Source organism: Xyrauchen texanus, chromosome 10 (genome assembly GCF_025860055.1).
Source record: "Xyrauchen texanus isolate HMW12.3.18 chromosome 10, RBS_HiC_50CHRs, whole genome shotgun sequence".
In the NCBI taxonomy this organism is placed as follows: domain Eukaryota; kingdom Metazoa; phylum Chordata; class Actinopteri; order Cypriniformes; family Catostomidae; genus Xyrauchen; species Xyrauchen texanus.
The window spans coordinates 39580999-39600234 of record NC_068285.1 but is presented as its reverse complement, the minus strand read 5'-3'; the positions used below and the strand labels follow the sequence as shown (position 1 = coordinate 39600234).

The window sequence follows — 19236 nt, the reverse complement described above, 5'->3', positions numbered from 1 at the left end:
TTTAGTTAGTGTGGCTTTCTTTCTGCTGCATATGCAGAAAGGTCAATGCAGACTGAGCAGGTGTTCAGTTTTGTTGGTTAACTCTGTCTGACAGTCTTGTTTGCAATCACTTGTTTCGAACTAACCACACGGGAGTGTGATGAAAAGAGCATCGAAGAAGGACAACGCCCACACCTTCACTTACAAACCGACATTTTTTCTCCATCTTGCACATAAAATACAGAAAGGGGCGCAGCTACCCATTTCCATTTCATTTCAAGTTTATTTAAAAAATATCTATAGAATATGTGCCGTCTAATTTCATGATCAACATATCATAGCATGCTCAATGGGGTTCTTTAGGTTCTGTTGGAATGCCAAAGGAGAACATTATCTCAACACACTGGTAAAAGGTAATGTCGGTGGAGTTGTTGCAAATGGACACTGAAAGCCAGTGTGCTTTTGTGTTTCATGAGACCCTCATCTCAAACATCCTGTTATGTTTCTGTATGCATCTCCTTTGGTCTAACCGCACAGCACTCAAGTGAATGTAGAAAGGCTGCTGCAAGACGATCATACTTATTCTTGTCGGTATGCACTGTGGTTTTTTAACCCTTCACAAAAAAGGTAAATGCATATGCACACATCTCAAGGTACAAAATGTGCACATGCATGCAATCTAAAACTTGAGCTTCAGTCTTCTGTCATTTTTTAAAAAGTATTACATTGCAGTCAAAGATGTCATCGTATAATGGGACACTGATTCAGAGGTGTGTATATACAGGTTTTGCTAAGATAATGTAAATTGGCTAATTTGTATCTCCACCTCAAAAAACTGAAAAGGTAAAGTGCTGAACAGTAATTAAGAATGAGGTGCAGTCATTGTTTCAAACTTCCATTGAACAAAAAAGATATATTAGCAAAATGGGACCAACAGAAGTCATATCCAAAATTTCCCACAATCATTTATGTATTGACTCACAGGCAAATAAACAAATCTGGAAAAAGGTTTAGAATGTATATGATGTCCTACAGAGTGGCAATATTAAATAAAAATTTAAGAAATTAACCAACAACATGTAATTACAACAAAATAAGATAAAAAAAAAAAAGAAATTAAAAGATACTGTACGTACAGGAAAACATGAACTAATAAATATTCATGATTATGAATATTCTAAAAACATGTTAAACATCTAACTGTAAAATATATATTTTTTTTTGAGATATACGGTATGTTTTATTTCTTAATTTTGATTACAATCATTTTGGCATGCTCTAACTTTTCCATGCACTGACACCCTGGAAAAAAATAAAAGGGCAAATTAGCAAAATGAGAACGCTTTCTTTGCAAGGGTTACCATTTGCTGTTTTACAGCATTCTTTAATTGTTTTACATAGTATATATATAATGTATGTATAATATTCTGTTTTACCATCATTCTTTTGATTGATTTACCATCTGTTCCACACTGAGACATGGATCCACAGAGGAACACTGAAAAAACAGTTAAGATAATAAAATGCACTATATACAGTCACGGTTAAACATTTGCAAAAGTTTGTTACAATCAAATGTATATAATACATAATAATGTACATAATACATGCATAATAATAATACATAAACATAAGAATCTGCTATAGAACATTGTAAAGTTTTATGTTTGGCCAAAAAGCACTATATTTGTCAAACATTAAAAATAAAATAATAGAAAAGAGATAATAGAAAATTGTAGTGAGAGGTTCACTACAACTCCACCTAAATCATGTTGTGCAACATAGGCTCCAAAAATAACCATAAATAAAAAACAATTACATTTTTTTATAAAAGTACCATAAAAGTAATCCATTGGACTCTCACACAATATTCCAAGTCTTTTGAAGCTATACCATTGATTTGCATAAGGAAATTTAGTGTGTTATTTACTGATAATTAACTGGTATGGACTAATTTTATGGTACTTTCATGGTGCCTTTTAAAGATTTTTGAAGCTTTAATGATGCCATATAAAGATTTAAGACCACTATAAACTGTAATTGTATGAAAAAGAACTTGGTAAAGATTTTGTTTTATTCTTGTTCTTTTATGTTTCAAGGACAAAATAACATGTTTGAATGATGGTGAGCATGATGGCGAGTAAATAATGACATAATAAAAATTTTTGAGAACTATTATTTTAACTTTATTTTGTTGTTACATGAATTACGTATAGAATGTATACTATATGTGCCTTGCTACAGACTCTGCAGATGTTCAGGTGCTGAACTAAGGATAAAACTTTGTCCAATGTCAGCACTGAACATTAATAAATGTTACAAAAGTATATACTGAAGACATTACTGGAAAAATAGTAACTGCAATACGGTAGGACAGTATGCCATTCCAAACATGCTCTACATCTCTTAAGGTCTTAGAAATAGAGGGTGTATGTACATCAGTGGTGAATTCTCAGGGCCAGCAAAGCCTTCTCTGCTGGCGTAACATGCCAAATAAATCAATATTTTTCATCCTTTCATTCTCAATCACTTTTTTGCCTATGTATTTTTAATCGCTTTCCACTCTTAATTAATCTACAAACAAATAGAGAAAAACTTACATTTACATTTATGCATTTGGCAGACGCTTTTATCCAAAGCGACTTACAGAGCCCTTATTACAGGGACAATCCCCCGGAGCAACCTGGAGTTAAGTGCCTTGGTCAAGGACACAGTGGTGGTGGCTGTGGGGATCGAACTGACAACCTTCTGCTTAACAGTTTAGTGCTTTAGCCCACTACACCACCACCACTCCCATAACTTCTCAGTTACTGTCATAACCTCCATTCCCTGATGGAGGGAACAAGATTTTGTGTCGATGTAGTGACACTAGGAGTCTCTCTTGAGAGCCTTGGTTACCTCTTATCTTTGAGAAAAGGCCAATGAGAATTGGCAAACAGAATTTGCATGCCCCTCCCCTGGACATACGGTATAAAAGGAGGGAAGCATGCGTCTGTTCAGCTGAGGAGCCAAGAGTAAGATCCCGGCCATTTCAGCGGCTAGTACAGTGTTGTGGCAAGAGGGACACAATGTCTCGTTCCGTCTATCAGGGAACGGAGGTTACGACAGTAACCGAGACATCTGTCACTCACTTGAAGTTCTGTCGATGTAGTGACACTAGGGGTCCCTATCTGAAAACGCCACAACACTGAACCTTATTACGTGGACTGCTGATGCAGGTGCAAGCAAGCTTTCAAAAATAGCAGGTGCATCAGACTGCACGTAACCTTCCCCAACACCCCAAAAGACGTCATGTTGTTCCCCACATCCATGGGGGGGAGCGACATAATTAGTATGAGAGCAGGACGTGCCAGCCGTGGTCTTTTCTCTCTATATGTTTTCTCTCCATAGAGTGTTAGATGCAGCTGGGGCCATCTAACGCTATAAATGCATCGGGGAAGGTGTTCTTTTCCTATCCTATTCTTTCAGGGGGAAAGACCCCACGGAGACCACATCCTGCCCAGCAGGGGAGGTTAACATGTGGCAAATACGTCACATGGGCTTACCAGCTACATATGGAGGTGGCGCATTGGTAGGCCCTGCCTCAACGGGAAGGAGCTCTACAAACACAGCGACCAGGGGGCAGAGGGAACTCTGCCCAAGGGAGACGCGGGTCCGCTGACAGGGGTCCACTGACAGCGTTCCCTTTCCGCTGTCCACAAAAGCAGACAAAGAGCTGCTCAGAGCATCTAAAGCTTTGCGTGTGATCCAAATAGGTGCACAAAGCACACACCAGACACAGCAAGGCTGGGTCTGCTGGGCAGCTCTTGCTGGTTCACTACCTGATCCCTGAAAGGGGTAGTAGGAACCTTGGGCACGTAGCCCAATCGGGGTCTCAGGATGACGTGACAGAGAACTTGATGGAAGTGAGCGCAATCAGGAGGGCCATCTTCAAGGAGAGGGCTTTTAGTTTACTGACTCTTGTGGCTCAAACGGGGCTCTCTGAAGGAACAGGCGTGGCCTAGGAGGGTTCAGCTTCCGGACGCCTCTAAGGAACATGATGATCAGTTCATGCTTCCATAACGACTTACGCTGACACATGACACTGTGTCATGGTGAGCCTCTATGGCGGCTACATAAACCTTCAAGGTGGAGGGGGACAGCCGCCCCTCCAGCCTCTCCTGCAGGAATGAGAGCACTGACCTGACCGCGCACCTCTGTGGGCCTTCAGATCGGGAAGAACAATAATTTGCGAATAAGCTCCACTATAGGGCATAAGCTGCCTTGTAGAGGGAGCTCTGACTTGAGAGATCGTGTCTACGATGGCTGGTGGTAGACCGCATAAATCTTCCGTATACCATCCAAGGGCCAGGCGCGGAGGTTCCAGAGGTCAGGGCACGGATGCCAGAGGGTGCCCCGTCCCTGAGAAAGAAGGTCCATCCTGATGCTGTCGCGAGGAACGTGAGATCCAAGAACCAAGTCTGAGTGGGCCAGTTAGGGGCCACGAGAGTAACTTGTTCCCTGTCCTACTTGACCTTGCACAGGACTTGTGCAAGTAGGCTCACTGGGGGAAATGCGTACTTGTGCAGCCCTTGGGGCCAGCTGTGTGCCAGCGTGTCTGTGCCGAGGGGGAATTCTGTCAGAGAGTACCACACCGGCAGTGGGTGGATTCTTGGGAGGCAAACAGATCTACCTGTGCTCTGCCGAATCGACCCCAAATCAGCTGGACCACCTGAGGGTGGAGTCCCCACTCTCCGCTGAGTGTTACCTGCCATGACAGCGCGTCTGCTGTGGTGTTGAGGTTGCCCAGAACATGAGTGGCGTGTAGCAACCTCAGCCTCTGCTGACTCCAAAGGAGGAGATGGCGGGCGAGCTGCGACAATCAACGAGAGCGAACACCACCTTGGCAATTTATATATGCTACTGTCGCTGTGTTGTATGAGCGGATCAATACATGCTTGTCACAGACCAGCAGCAGGAATCTAGGCAGTTGATGTGCCAACCCAGCCGCGGTCCTATCCAGGATCCAGTGGCTGCGTGCCTGTTGCACACAGTGCTCCAGTCTGACTGGGAGGCGTCTAGTAACTATGATGCATCTGAACACCTGCTGTAGGGGGACTCCTGCCCATAGAAAATAGAGGTCTATCCAAGGGCTGAACAAGTGATGGCAGGAAGGGGTTAGGGTCACACAGAATGTGCTGCAGCGCCATGCCTGAGTGGCATGACCGCAGCTGAGGATAACATATGCCCCAGGAGCCTCTGAAATTGTTTCAGTGGAACTGCTGTACCCGGTCTGAACGTACTCAGGCAGTTTAGCAGTACTCTAGCAGTACTCCATCTATCTCCATGCTGAGAAAAGAGATGCTCTGAACCGGGGAGAGCTTGCTCTTTTCCCAGTTGACCCGAAGCCCTAAATGGCAGAGGTGCCTGAGCACCAGGTCCCTGTGTGCACAGAGCAACTGTTGAGAGTGTGCTAGGATTTGCCAGTCGTCAAGGTAGTTGAGTATGAGAATGCCCACTTCCCTAATGGGGCAAGAGCTGCCTCTGCAACTTTCGTGAAGACGCGAGGGGACAGGGACAGAAAGAATGGGAGGACCTTGTACTGATACGCCTGGCTGTCGAAAGCGAACCGTAGAAAGGGTCTGTGATAGGGTAATATTGAGACATGAAAGTATGCATCCTTCAGGTCTACCACTGTGAACCAATCTTGATGCACGGAGGAAGAGTGTTCAGAGAGCAGAGTCAAGAGGAAGAGAGTCAAGAGAACGTGTTCTTCATGTTTGGAACTATTTTAACTGAAATTGGCCGCATCCCCCAAAGGTGTCCTGTGCTAATCAGAAGTGACTTTTCACATGATCAGCTGGGCTGTATTTTCCGACAGTTGAGTTATGGTCCTTTGTTTCAGACTCTTAAACATTTCCCGCTTAAAAAATAGTGCATCTTTAATCATGAACTTTATATCTTTCAAATAGTACAAGAGACATGAAATTCATTGTCATCAGATTTTTCTTCATACACAAACTAATTTTTACATACTTAACATGACATGTTTTTATGGATGTTATACGTGTAGGTAATAAAACATGAAACTCTCTGGTTACAAAATGGTTGGTTTTACACATTGCATTTCATCAAGTTAAACCTTATAGTTTCCATTCTTATTAGAATGAGATAAATCATGCAAAATTAAAGATTATATTTATCAATAATGGGTGATTGCACATCGCTACACACATTTTAAAGAGGTACATCAGGCTCTAATCATCTAATCAAACAGTTCAAAGTGAATTTCAGCATTATCTAGCAAGGCTAGGTTAAGATGAAATGACTTAGAGTTGTGCAAATCTGATGGTAACCTTGCACAGAAGAAAAGTCTGCTTTAACTGGTTGGGGGTTCTTGTTGGGAGGCTGGTAATTTATGACGTGGAAACATCCACTTCCATCTCGGCTGGAGGGACCATCTCTATTGTGTTCATGAGCAGAAGGCTTGCGATCTCCGCACATAGCAGGGTGGAGGCGTTTTCGCCCTGCACCGAGGTGAAGCGGACGCCGCTGAAGAGGGGCGGACGCCTGGCAAACTGAATCGCATAACCGAGTTGAATGGTCCTGGCCAGCCACCGGGACTGGTTGGAAAGTGTAAGCCACGTGTCCAAGCTCTGGGCGAGGGGCACTAAGGGGACGATCATGTGTGACATACCTGGAGGTGAGGCCTCACGGCGGGGAGAAGCAGGAGGGGGATGCCCTTGGTGAGCAGATGGGGTGCAGGAACTTGAGCCACGGCAGAGCAAGATGTGTTGGATGGCCTCCGTCTGTTTCTTTACCGCCGAGAACTGCTGGGCAAAGTCTTCAACGGTGTCACCGAATAGGCCGATCTGGGAGATGGGTGCATTGAGGAAATTGTTGAAGTCCCGCATTTCAGTCACCGGTGGCGTTCCTGGACCACAATGGTGGCCATTGCCTGTCCAAGTGCACGCGCTGTGACCTTTGTGGCCTGGAGGGCGATGTCAGTCTCTGAGCGCAGTTCCTGCAGCATATCAGGATCAGGTCTACCCAGTTGCAGCTCTTTTAACACCTTGGCCTGGTGGACTGAGGGGAGGATGGAGGGTTCCAGTCCAGCCCAACACCCGCGGCAGTCCGGGCAAGCATAGCGGACAGCTCAGCGTCGGCCTCAGACTGGGCCGGCACACCCGAAGGCACTAGCCCAGTCGAGTCCTCAGCGTCAAAGTCAGGCAAAATGCTCTCCGATGCAGCGGCGAAACTCTCATCCAGCTCGGGGCTCCGAAAGACACATCAGGCTGGTCGTAAGGCGAGCTGGCCTCATCTCTGAACCAGACGAGGTCAGACGAGCATGCTGGGGAACGGGTGGTCTGCGGGGATTTACCCGACAAAACCAGTCCCGATCTGGCCTCCAGCGCCAGCTCTATACCTGTGGGTAGAAGCCGCGACGTGGGGGGTGGCTAGTGTGGCTTTCCCCCGGAAGAAGGAAAGCCGTGACCACAATGTTGCCATGGTCATGTTCTCGCAGTGAGAACATAAACCATCCACAAATGCTGCCTCGGTGTGATCACTGCCCAGACAGGTGAAGCAACGCCCATGGCCATCAGAAGCAGGTAACGACCGCATCCATGAATGACACAAAGACGGAATGGCATCTTGAGAAAGATGCGTTTTTAAAAAGACATTCAACATCAATATGTACTCTTGTAGAGAAATGTATACTCTTTTAGAGGGCTGTCGAAGCGCCCAGTGGTGTAGTCTGCACTGGCGTGCAGAAGAATAGAAAAGCCACTGAAAATGTGCCATATCTCCAACAGGGTATGTTCTTATAGAGCTGAACCACAACCGCCCGGCTCCGAAGAAAGAATCTGTCTGAACAGACGCATGCTTCCCTCTTTTTATACCCTTATGTCCAGGGGAGGGGCATGCAAATTCTGTTCGCCAATTCTCATTGGCCTTTTCTCAAAGATAAGAGGTAACTGAGGCTCTAGTGTCACTACATCGACACAACATCGAGTGAGTGATAGAAAGGGTACTAAAAGTTTATCCAGTCCTAATTTATTTCTTGATGCTTACAAGCAAATTGTGACAACTGTGTCACAAATCACATGCCCAAAGCAGCGTGTGATTTTGAGCTCTACCCCCTCAGGCCTTCAGAATTTCCACAGAATCCCACAACAGTGCAAATGAATGAACATCTTAAGTCAGGTTGTCAGATTCATTAGCCAATCAGATTAATTTATTTGTTCTTGGTGGGTGTGATCTTTAGGATATGTCCCGGCCGAGGCCTTCTAGCTGGCCTTGAGTGACGTAATCATGCTTTAAGTGACGTAATTTGAAAGCGAAGAGTGCAAGATCATCAACACTGCCACCATCGCTGTTGAGAATGAGATCCTCATGGATGTTAAAACACGAGATTTTCTGCATGTCTTTTTATTTATTTAACAGGAAAAGAGGACTTATTTTCACCTTAAGCAAATTGGTAAGTGCTTTTTGCATTGTTATAGAAACATCAGGAGTTTTCTAAGTGTAAATTAGGCTGCTTGAGCATTCAGTGTCGGATCAAGTTTTGAAAAGTAGTGCTGCATTCCATTTCAACTCGGAAAGTCGGATTTTACAAATTCCTACTAGGAAAAGTGCAATGGAATGCATCTTGAAGTCAGAATTACAACTTGTAGGCTCGTGCAGAAATTCTCTTTGATTTCACCGGGATGCAGATGCATGATGTCACACAAACATGTCGACACTCAGGGAGATATATAAAGTAAGTGATAAACATTCACTTTATTTAGTAATATCGCAAAAAAATATTTTATAGCTTGTTTAACAAACGCCTACAGAAACAGGTGTATAAAACATCATAATCTCTTTTGATAATCATACACCTGAAGCACAAATGCTAGCACTGTAGCATTGTTTATCAGTTGGGTTGCTAGGAGACATCTTTAATGAGAGTCAAACCCCTGCTAAACTAACGGGAGTGTTCAGAATATCGGGGAATGGAATGCATTTATGGTCAGAGATATCAAATAGGAATATCCCACATCCAATTTGAATGGAACGCAGCATAACAGTGTACCCTGAAATTTATTGCAAGCAATATTTAAATTGCAAATTTTATTAGATAGATTATTCCAGGTACTATAGACCTCCTTGGTAGATTCATATGAAAAATTTGGATTTTTGATGTTCATTTCACAAAACAGTCATGCTGCAGTTAAAATTATGCTTGCTTGCTTGAGCATTAAGTGAACGTGTTTTTAAAATGTCAATTGGTATTATTAGTTAGCTGCGACATAATGTATGATTCCCAAAGGCATAGGGTGTCTTATTCATTGTAAAACTGTGTTTTCTTATTGCATGAATCACACTGTTCCTAGACAATGTCAATATTCCTAGACTTTAAATGCATGGCCTGCCACTGATGTACATCATAACAGACTTTACAGTACTGTCAAAACCAATATACTTCAGAAAATACTTAATCTCAATGTAACTGTTTTGTTATTGTTATTTGTTATTGTGGTTAGTTCTTTAACTTTTTCATTTTTATTTTATTTTTTTGACAAAAAGTGCATAGTGGTGTATTTCCTGATTTTCGGAACAAAGTTAGCAAAAGACTACATATGCAGAAATGGTTTCTTACCGTTACAGTCAAACTTTCTGCTCTCAGTGTGCTCTGTTGACCTGTTGAAAGGCAAATAAAAAGAGAAATGAATTATGTGTTGACAGTTTTTTCCCCATACAGGTAGACATATCATTACTTGTATGTTATTACTGTACATAGATTAATAGCTATTACTGCATACGTTATTATACATAGAAAACATAAGGCTATGCAGTTTAATAGTAGAAATCCATGTTACCATAGTTCAGAATTTTGCGGGGGGCATCTTTTCTTGAGAACCTGAAAAAAGGTATGTTTGGGTACTATTGCTTCTTATTTGAATCATACATTCATGGTACTGTTTTAAGTCTTGGATATAAAAAATACTTACTCTTTGGACATTTTTTTCCCATGCTTCTCTGAGAATTGGAATGTAGAAAATTACTTTTATAATTGAACAGATTACAAAAAACATGCAAAAATCTCAACAACTGGACCATTTTAGCATTTGCTCCTTTTCATTTTATTTTTTAAGTATTTTTAAGTATTGATTTCTTCCCCCTTTTTAAACTTCATACTCTAAAAAACTTTTGTTCTAAATAATGCACATTTTCACCACATGTGATTAAACTAACATGTACATATTCCGAATTAGATATTGTTTTGGGGTTTGTAATATCTCAGCCCGCAAAGAACCCTATATAGGTATCTGAAAATTGCAGAAAAATGATGTCTTGCTTGATTCAATATAACAAACCTTACACTTGCGTTCAGTTCACCATCGATTGAATAAATAAATAGGTATATATAGGCATACAAACACCTTAATGTTTTCAATATTCCTCATGTCACAACTCCTGGTTTTATGTGTTCAGGACATGCCACTTTGTTTCATTTTAAAGGAATATTCAAGAGAGTTCAATACAAGCTAAGCTCAATCCATAGCATTTGTGGCATAAAGTTGAGTACCACAAAAATGTATTTTGACTTGGCCATTCATTTCTTTAAAAAATAATAATAAATAGCTGTGTTATAGTGGGACACTTACAATGGAAGTAAATGTGGCCAATCCTTACATTTTAAATACTCACTGTTATTAAAAGTACTGTATATCCAAAAGATGTAAACAATATGCATGTTACAGGAATATTTAGTGTGATAAAATAAAAATAAATCCTTTTTGTGTAAAGTTATATCCAATTTTACAATTTCGTTGCTATGACGACATAATTCGGACAATAGTCCACTGCAAAAAAACTATAGTTTAAACAAATTTGGTGTTAAAATAATGACATCAATTAAAATAAAAAGTTTTAACCAGAAGAATTCATGTAAGTGCTTTTAAATTATAAAATGATAAGCTTTTACACTCTCAAAAAATTGTCCCCATTCACTTCCATTATAAGTGCTTCATTGCTATCTCATTAAATTCTTACCTCTGTATAAACACACGAAGAAAACGGCGGTTACAACCATGGTAAGGATTGCTGCCACAAAGCTGCCATACAGAAGCCAGGGGCATAAATGTTCAGACTCTAAATGAGCACAGCACAATTATTTTAGACAATGTAGTTTCATTAATAACTAATAGTGGGCAATGTTCAAGACTTCTAACTAGAACAATGAGAGGACAAAAACACGTAAGATCTTGCTCCTTTCTTGCTGTGTCATCATTTACGTACCACATCTCTTCAGAGTTTCTGAGATGTTCTTGCCATTATATTCAACAACGCATTGAATTTCATCGCCTCTAGCCCACTCTGCAGCAGGTAAAGTAATATGTGCACGTGTGAATTCAGTGGCTGAATCAGTGGAGTTTGTCCAGGCTGACTCGGTCCATCCAGTGTGCTCTTTCTGACCTATAATCCAGTACACCCGGACCTGAGACGGGACAACGCCGATCACAACACACTGCAGTGGCATAAGCGATTTGTTGGTTTCTTGTGGTGAGTATAGGATGGATAGTTCTGGTTTGATGGATATTTGTTCTACAAACAGAGAACAATTTATAGAACTGTAACAGAGTTAAATCATCGAGTGAACATGACATTATTTTCAGTACAATAACTGTAACATGATAAAAGTATCAATACAATTTCTCTCCAAATGTACCTGTAACAATCATCTTGGTTCCATTGCCGATGATAACCACTGAATTTTGATGGCTAGTACAATAGTAAAAGCCTGAATCTTTCAGAGTTGCTTTTTTAAGACTGAAAAAGCATGTTTTATCATTAGACATAGAGGGATGATTAGACTCGCTGAACCTCGAGGGAGCTAATTCACCATTCCTGAGATTCACCTTGTACAAAGTAGCTGTGGAATAGCAATACTGAACTATCTGGTCAAATACACATCTTATTTCAACGGTGTCATCAACTGAGACGTATATGAGCCCCGTGATTGAGTCACGATGAATGAGAGTGTAGCTGTAAATAAGAAAATAAAATTACAAGTTTAAAAACTAAAATAATGCACAATCTGGAAATATATTTAGAATATTGTTCATTTAAAAGACACTTCATTACTTGATAGATGCTTTCGTATAGGCCTATTACAAGCCTCTTATTAAACAAATTAATACATTTAGATAATAGTGAAAAGAGGTTCTTAACTAAAAATGTAAGCAAAAGCGACTTACTATGTAAAGCAGAAATGCCAAAACATAATAGCATCCAACAGCATTGCGCAGTACCCATGTCACCACCTTCGAAGAATCTAATGCACCACTTTTAAATTTAGAAGCAGATAATGCAATCTAAATGTCAAATACCATCCAGTGTACCAGAGTTTGACTGAAAATGGCCTGTAAGGAGATTAGCAATCCCTTACAACTCTCCTGTGGGTGGGCCTTCCTTGTATATATAATTCACTGTTGCCAGAGCTGGGTAGTAACGTGTTACATTTACTCTGTTACATTTACTTGAGTAACTTTTTGGGGAAAATTTAACTTTTAGAGCAGGTTTAAAAGTGGGCACTTTTTACTCTCACTCAAGTATGATGAGTATCAATGATTTATTTTTTTTACTTTTACTTCTTTACAATGTGTGGCACTACTGTCGTTACATTACTGGGTTTAATTTGAATTAATGTGTAATTTCTTGAGAGTATTGAATGAGACTTTTACGAGAGCAGAAGTTCACAGATGAGATGCTCTCACAGATATCACTCAAATCATCAATGCTGCAGCATCAAACTCTTCAAATTAAAACACTTTCTCCGCTCCACACAGTGAGAAAAAGAATAATTTCATCATGCAATGCCTTCATTTAACAACAAGAAAAGTGGATATTTCAAGAATAAAATCACAGCTCCAACTTCAGGCAGCACGCTGAGGTAAGTTTTGGCTCTAATTCTAACGCGGGATTTTCTGTGTAATGACTTGGTCATTTTCAGGGTGATTTTCTGTAACTGGGCTCTTATGACATCAGTTTTTAAGTGTACATTTTTAAATCAGTGCAGCAATATATATCAGTGTGCTTTGTCCTGCATGTCATAAGCAGTATTTATGCATTTACTTCATGCCCACGTAGGGGTACTGGAAACTATCGCAGCTATTTCAGGCAGATTAACTGTATAAATCCTTGTAAACATCCAAATTAATTGTAAATTACTGCCATTCGCGTGATCGACAACTGGAGCGTGAACAGATAGCATTTCTGCAAGTGCACAGCGAGGTGTGTGCACTCACGTGTGAGATATGTGGGTGCGAGGCAATCATGGCGACGAGAGTGGCTGTGTCTGCAATCATTCACTCATTCACTATTTCCTATATAGTGAATGGCAGTTAGTGAACAACATGAGTGAATTCGGATGTGTGTCGGAGCTCTGGAGCTGGTGCAGCAACGTCACATTTGAAATTTTTAAATACCTGGGCCTTATTTGTTAGTCTTATGAAATAATATATTAATACAATAAATCTTCATACTGTTTGTTATTTTTAATATATATATACTGTGTGTTAATATAAAGAGTAAACACATTTGATCAAATACAGAGTACAATTTAAAATGTATCTGTATGTTTTGCCTCTCTATGTGTTATTATGTTATTTTAATCCAGTAATGATTTGTCAGAAAGTAATTTACTACATTCAGCATGAAATAAAACATTGCAGGAGCGAAGGAAGCAGTAAACTCCCAGCTCGTACGTCTTCCCCATGGTGGATTGCGGGAAATTAACCATCATCGAGTGTACTTGAAATGTACACTTGAAATTAGAATGCATTGTGGGTAAGAATGAGTGAACAAAAGTAGGGAACGAGTGGCTCACTCAGAATTCAGACACTCCTACAAAATAGTGAAAACTCGAAATAGTGCACTATATAGTGTTCTACGATCAGGGTTGGTGCCCTACGTAGGTTGTGTACTCCGCATTTAGAGTGTGGTACTGATGCACAGAACTAATGATCTAAATACTTACAACACTGAAAACTGTAACTACACTGAAATAAGAATCGACAAAGGACTTTAAAAGCTATGAAATAGCAAAAGAAGGCATTATATTTCAGCATTATATATAATGTCCTTGTTGGACATTTTCTGTAATAATTACTATAAATGTTTCCAAACCTCTCTTCTTATTGTCAAATTAATCCAGATCTGACAAGAGCCCTTGAAGGAATAGTTCACCCAAAAATTACAATTCTCATTATTTACTCACCCTCATGCAACCCCAGATATATATGACTTTCTTCTGTTGAACTTAATTGAAGATTGTTAGGAGAATTTCTCAGCTCTGTAGGTCCTTACAATGCAAGTGAATGGGTGGCAACATTTTAAAGCTAAACAAACAAACAAAGATAAATCAGAAGTTATGTGATAGGTGTAGATGAGAAACAGAGAAACAGATCACTTTCACATTCTTCTTGTGTTTTTGGTGATTTGCATTCTTCTCTGCATATCGTCCCTGCTGTCTAGCAAAAAATGACAAATATTGATCTGTTTCTCACCCACACCTATCATATCACTTCTGAAGACATGGATTTAACCACTGGAGCCTGTATGTGCTTTTTGGAGCACCAAATTTTTGGCCTACAGAGGTAAAATATTCTTTATTATTATTATTATTTGTGTTCTGCAGAAGAAAAGACATACACATCTGGGATGGCATGAGGGTGAGTAAATGAAGAGAAAATGACTTTTAAAATGTGATTTCAAGTGATAGCTCAGCCATAATTTAATATTCTGTCATCATTTCTCTACCTTCATGTTGTTCCAAACAAGTGAGAGGCTTTGTATAATGTGGAACACAATATATGTTTTTGTAATGTTAGGGACTGAAAGTCTTGGTCACCATTCACTTTCAATATATATATATATATATATGTTTTTTTTATTATTATTATATATATATTTTTTTTAATTCACTGAAAGTAAATAGTGACTCAACATTTAAACATTCTGTCTAATATCTCCTTATTGTGTTGCATGGAAGAAAAAGATCATATGGGTTTGGAACAACATAATGGTGAATGATGACAGAATTTCCATTAATAATAAAAATGATTCTGTAGGAGCTGTTCAATGTGTAATATATAATGAAATATAGGGGAGTAAATGTCAATTATGTCATTTGTGAAAGTAACGAGTTACTCACTCCTTGAGTACTCTTTTAATTTGATACATTCTTACTCTTACTCAAATAAATATTTATGTTAGTACTTTTACTTCTTGAGTAATTATGTTTTTGAAGTAATTGTACTTTTACTTGAGTACAGTTTTTGGCTACTCTACCCACCTCTGACTGTTGCAAGGTGATAGGGGGAAAGACCTGTTTCACATCAGTCTTCCCAGTGGTACAGGGCTCAATACAATGGTATTAACTTATCATGTTGTTCATGATGCTTATGGGTAACATGCTGCAAAGATACAGTAGCATCAACACAATACTTTAATTGAGTGGTCTTTGAAAAATGGCCATGCTTGATATTACCATATCTCACCACTTTTGACTGTTTGATGCAGTTCTTTGTTCCTGCATTTTATAGTTTTAAGCCTTGGAAATACACTTTCAGTCAATGTGCCAATCTTCTCCAAAGGCTATCAATATCACTATCACCGTAGAAAGAAAACACCTTTTCTCACTCCCAGTGTGAAAAGCTCCAAAGGAAACCATTGTTTATTTTCGAAATGCACATCGAGGAGTGTCAAAAGTTTGCAAAATGTGCAAAAAAAAAACAAACAAAAAAAAACTGTATTTAAGAGTGTACATAAAACTTATGTCTTTTAAAAAACAGACTAAAAGCTAGACGGTTTTTGGTACAAAAAGAGCAGAACCCACTCAACAATGGAGTCTGGAGTTTGTCACGTCAAGCTGCGCTGACAACCACATTGTAATTCTGCTCCAAACACAATCCGTCCACTAGTCTAGTGCCTCTAGTGGCAGAAGGCTTTTATATTTGAACATTTGAATTTTTCCGCTTATACTATTTTAAATGTATAATTTTTAGAAAATCAGCTCTTGCCTATTCAGTCACAATACACAGATGAAAAATTATTAAGAACAAGAGTTCTGAAGAGACACCCATATAGCAAATATTAAAAATATGAGTAAAGCAATAAATACATTCGTATAAATCCTGTGATGGGAGACTGACCCACGGGCTCACCATGACACACGTTAAGTATGAAAGGCCTATGAACTCATGAAGATGGACTAAGGGTCCAATGATGATATTGTATTTTTGGGGTCAATGCTTTTCTCCATATCACGGTGTCGTTTTGTGGTCCGTTCTACATAACGCAGCAGCTCATTTTATCTTATCGCGGCCCATTCGGCCAGTTTCGCGGCCGACACACCGGCCCGCTTGGTTCTCTCGATGGCCAGTCCGCCCCTGATTGGCCCCAAAGTGTGTCGGCCCACCGGGAAAATGCCCGGTATGCCAGATTACCAGTCCAGCCCTGACAATAAGGTAATATTGTCAAATATTACCAATAATCCTTTCTCAATATGTGCTCTAAGCAATTCACCAAAATGTAATTTGATTTTCATAATCAAGGTTGTAAAGCACTACAGGCTGCTATAATAAGGAACTAAACAAGACTGCAATGTATCAATGATGTGGGAATATGGTAACTTGCTGTAATTCAGTTCAATGTCTGACTCATTTCATTTTCGTTATTGTTTACTATGTTACATTTAGAATACATATAGTTTTGCAATTATGTGAGCCCATTTACTGGTAAACCAATCATAACACCCAAAACAATTTAGTTATTTATATGGCAGTCAGTAGGAATGCATATAGATCTGCAGTCACGGTACCCTCATATGTTTATACAGGGCATTTTTTACTTTGGACTAACCACATGGTGCTCAGAAAAAGAAAAAAGAAAAAACAACAGAAAGGCCATCATGATACCCATACATTTTATTGTTTACTATGGTTTTTCAACCCTTCACAAAAGTTATACTGTACATATGCCAAAAATCTCAAACAAAGTGTTGCTTTACTGTCAAAGACAAATTACAGTGTAAAAAGTGGTAATTAAGGGGTGCATAAAGCTACCTCTGGGCCCATGGGCTTGCCGTTCCGTGGAGGCCCCCTTGTCAGTCGATCAGCTGTGGGGAGGGGTTGGGGGGTTGTGGGGCAATTGTTATATTAAGGAGATGTTGCTATCTGATCTAACTAGGTAGCAATCTTAAAATGGGTTTTGTTGGCGTAACCTTTGATGTTAGGTTGATGTTAAATAATATTGTTGACCTAATAAAACCAGTTAATGTCAACCTTACCACATTAAGCACATTTTTAAGCAAAATATTTGTTTCAGTGCTATGGCACAATGGGTCACTGATTCAATGTTAACCGATTTACTGCTTTACATACAATGGCACCAGATGACATTATTTTGATTCTGCACAAAAAAAGACATCTGATATCGAACTTTCATCAGATTTTATAGGAGAATTTTTGCAGTTCCATGTTGCACAAATCTTGTAGGGTCCACTACATCCTGTTAAGAAAAAAGGTAAAGATTACTGATATGTCATTATGAGTAAAAAAATAAAACTGGTTTCTTCACAGTCATTCAATTAGAGATGCAAATGAATGCTTCAGTGTTTCAGTCCATAAGTTTAAGTATGAATGGTGACAAGTTAATAGTTTAGGCTAGGAGTTTTCGAACTGGAGCGAGGGGGTGCTAGAGGGTCCATGGAAAATTTTAGAGAAAGAAAGATGTGTTTATAAATGTAAAAAAAAAAAAAAAAAAAAGTGACACTTTACAATAACGTAAAGATATTTTTTTTTAACAGCAATTATTAATCTTAGTTCATTTTAGTTAATAAAAACACAATTGTTCAATGTCAGTTCATGTTAGTTCATACGTGAGAAATACAACTTTTGTTTTTAAAAATGTATTAGTAGGTACATTGAAATGAACATTATCTAAGATTCATAAATGCCTGATATTGTTCATTGTTAGTTCATTTTAACTCATGTTAACAAATGGAACCTTTGTAAAGTGTTACCAAAAATTTTAAAAAGGGTAAAATAATTTTATTTAAATTTAGATTTAAATTTGTAATATTTTCTCTTCCGGTTTATACATTTGACATTATTTAAATATTATGTATAAAAAAAGATAGGCCTACACTGTCAACTTAATACAAAATAGGCTAAATATTTTCCCGATAACTTTTTTACATTTATTTTGGCTTTTGTAGGCTACAATAACAATATAAAAGGCTATTTAAATTGTATTTATAACATCACACTTATTTTTCTCAAAGTTATAATATTGGCGTATATGCATGAAAATATATAGCAACCTTTAGGGTATATTTTATATAACAATTTAGCAACTCAGATTGATATTGTGCAACATGTCGTTGTCAAGGAAGAATCCACAAATATAGCTGTAGCCTAAAGTAATATTTCTCTAAAGCAAACACAGTTACCATGTTCATTTTTCATTGTAGGCTATTTGTTTTTACCTCGAAGATAGTGAGCGAATGCGATCACCTCTACAGCAATGATAAAGATGCTCTGGAGCCGCTACAGCAACAATGCGCATGCTGAATTTAAGCCTGATCTGTTAAATAATTGTGTTAAGACAAGCATGAAAGATGTCACTAATACTGCTGAAATGTAGCCTTTGTAAGAATGACTTCACCTCTAATTTGCAGACTTTTGGAGATGGTCTGTCCATTACATGCGATAATGCATTAAATTTCAAGACCCCTTGTCCATTCCTCAGCTGAAACAGAGGCATGCGCTTGGTTGAATCGCTGTCGTTTGTCCAGCTCGACTCCGTCCATCCAGTGCGCTCTTTCTGTTCTATCATCCATATAATCTGTTCTACCATCCAGAAAATACGGTACAATTGCGGTGTTCAGAGAAATGAATAGATGGACGACGACAGGATCAAGACCCTGTCATGGCCAACCCAATCTCCAGACCTGAACCCCATTGAAAACATCTGGAATGTGATCAAGAGGAAGATGGATGACCACAAGCATCAAACAAAGACGAGCTGCTTGAATTGTTGCTCCAGGAGTGGCATAAAGTCACCCAGCAGCAATGTGAAAGACTGGTAAAGATCATGCCAAGACACATGAAAGCTGGGATTGAAAATCAGCGATATTCCACCAAATATTGATTTCTGAACTCTTCCTAAGTTAAAACATTTGATTATGTTTAAAAATGTATATGAACTTGATTTCTTTGCATTATT

The 19236-nt window shown here is 39.2% G+C and overlaps 1 protein-coding gene and 1 long non-coding RNA gene across 3 annotated transcripts; both read right to left on the bottom strand.

Annotated features, from left to right (window-relative positions):
• Positions 1-405: 405 nt before the first annotated feature.
• Positions 406-12378, bottom strand: LOC127650345 (uncharacterized). Of its 2 annotated transcripts, none has more exons than XM_052135701.1 (9): positions 12204-12378; positions 11675-11991; positions 11245-11550; positions 10999-11097; positions 9954-9981; positions 9822-9862; positions 9602-9642; positions 1416-1477; positions 406-1281 (listed from the first exon to the last, which is right to left on the bottom strand). In XM_052135701.1, the coding sequence occupies exons 1-8, from the start codon at positions 12245-12247 to the stop codon at positions 1418-1420; spliced, it is 936 nt and encodes a 311-aa protein (XP_051991661.1). In that variant the 5' UTR covers positions 12248-12378; the 3' UTR covers positions 406-1281; positions 1416-1417. The 2 variants fall into 2 exon arrangements, with proteins under 2 accessions (XP_051991661.1, XP_051991660.1); XM_052135700.1 differs by having other exon boundaries at positions 1439-1477.
• A 4559-nt stretch (positions 12379-16937) lies between these two features.
• On the bottom strand, positions 16938-18695 carry LOC127650357 (uncharacterized). The gene is made up of 3 exons (XR_007971433.1): positions 18676-18695; positions 18497-18594; positions 16938-17517 (listed from the first exon to the last, which is right to left on the bottom strand). It is a non-coding gene; the product is annotated as an uncharacterized LOC127650357 (long non-coding RNA).
• Positions 18696-19236: the final 541 nt, after the last annotated feature.

Excerpts from the sequence above, each read along its gene's own strand:
- LOC127650345 (XM_052135700.1), bottom strand. The coding sequence starts at position 12,247 with ATGCTGTTGGATGCTATTATGTTTTGGCATTTCTGCTTTACATA. Across the intron at positions 9,863-9,953 it reads GGGAAAAAAATGTCCAAAGA|GTTCTCAAGAAAAGATGCCC; the intron begins GTAAGTATTTTT and ends ACCTTTTTTCAG. Across the intron at positions 1,478-9,601 it reads CAGAAAGTTTGACTGTAACG|TGTTCCTCTGTGGATCCATG; the intron begins GTAAGAAACCAT and ends CTGTTTTTTCAG.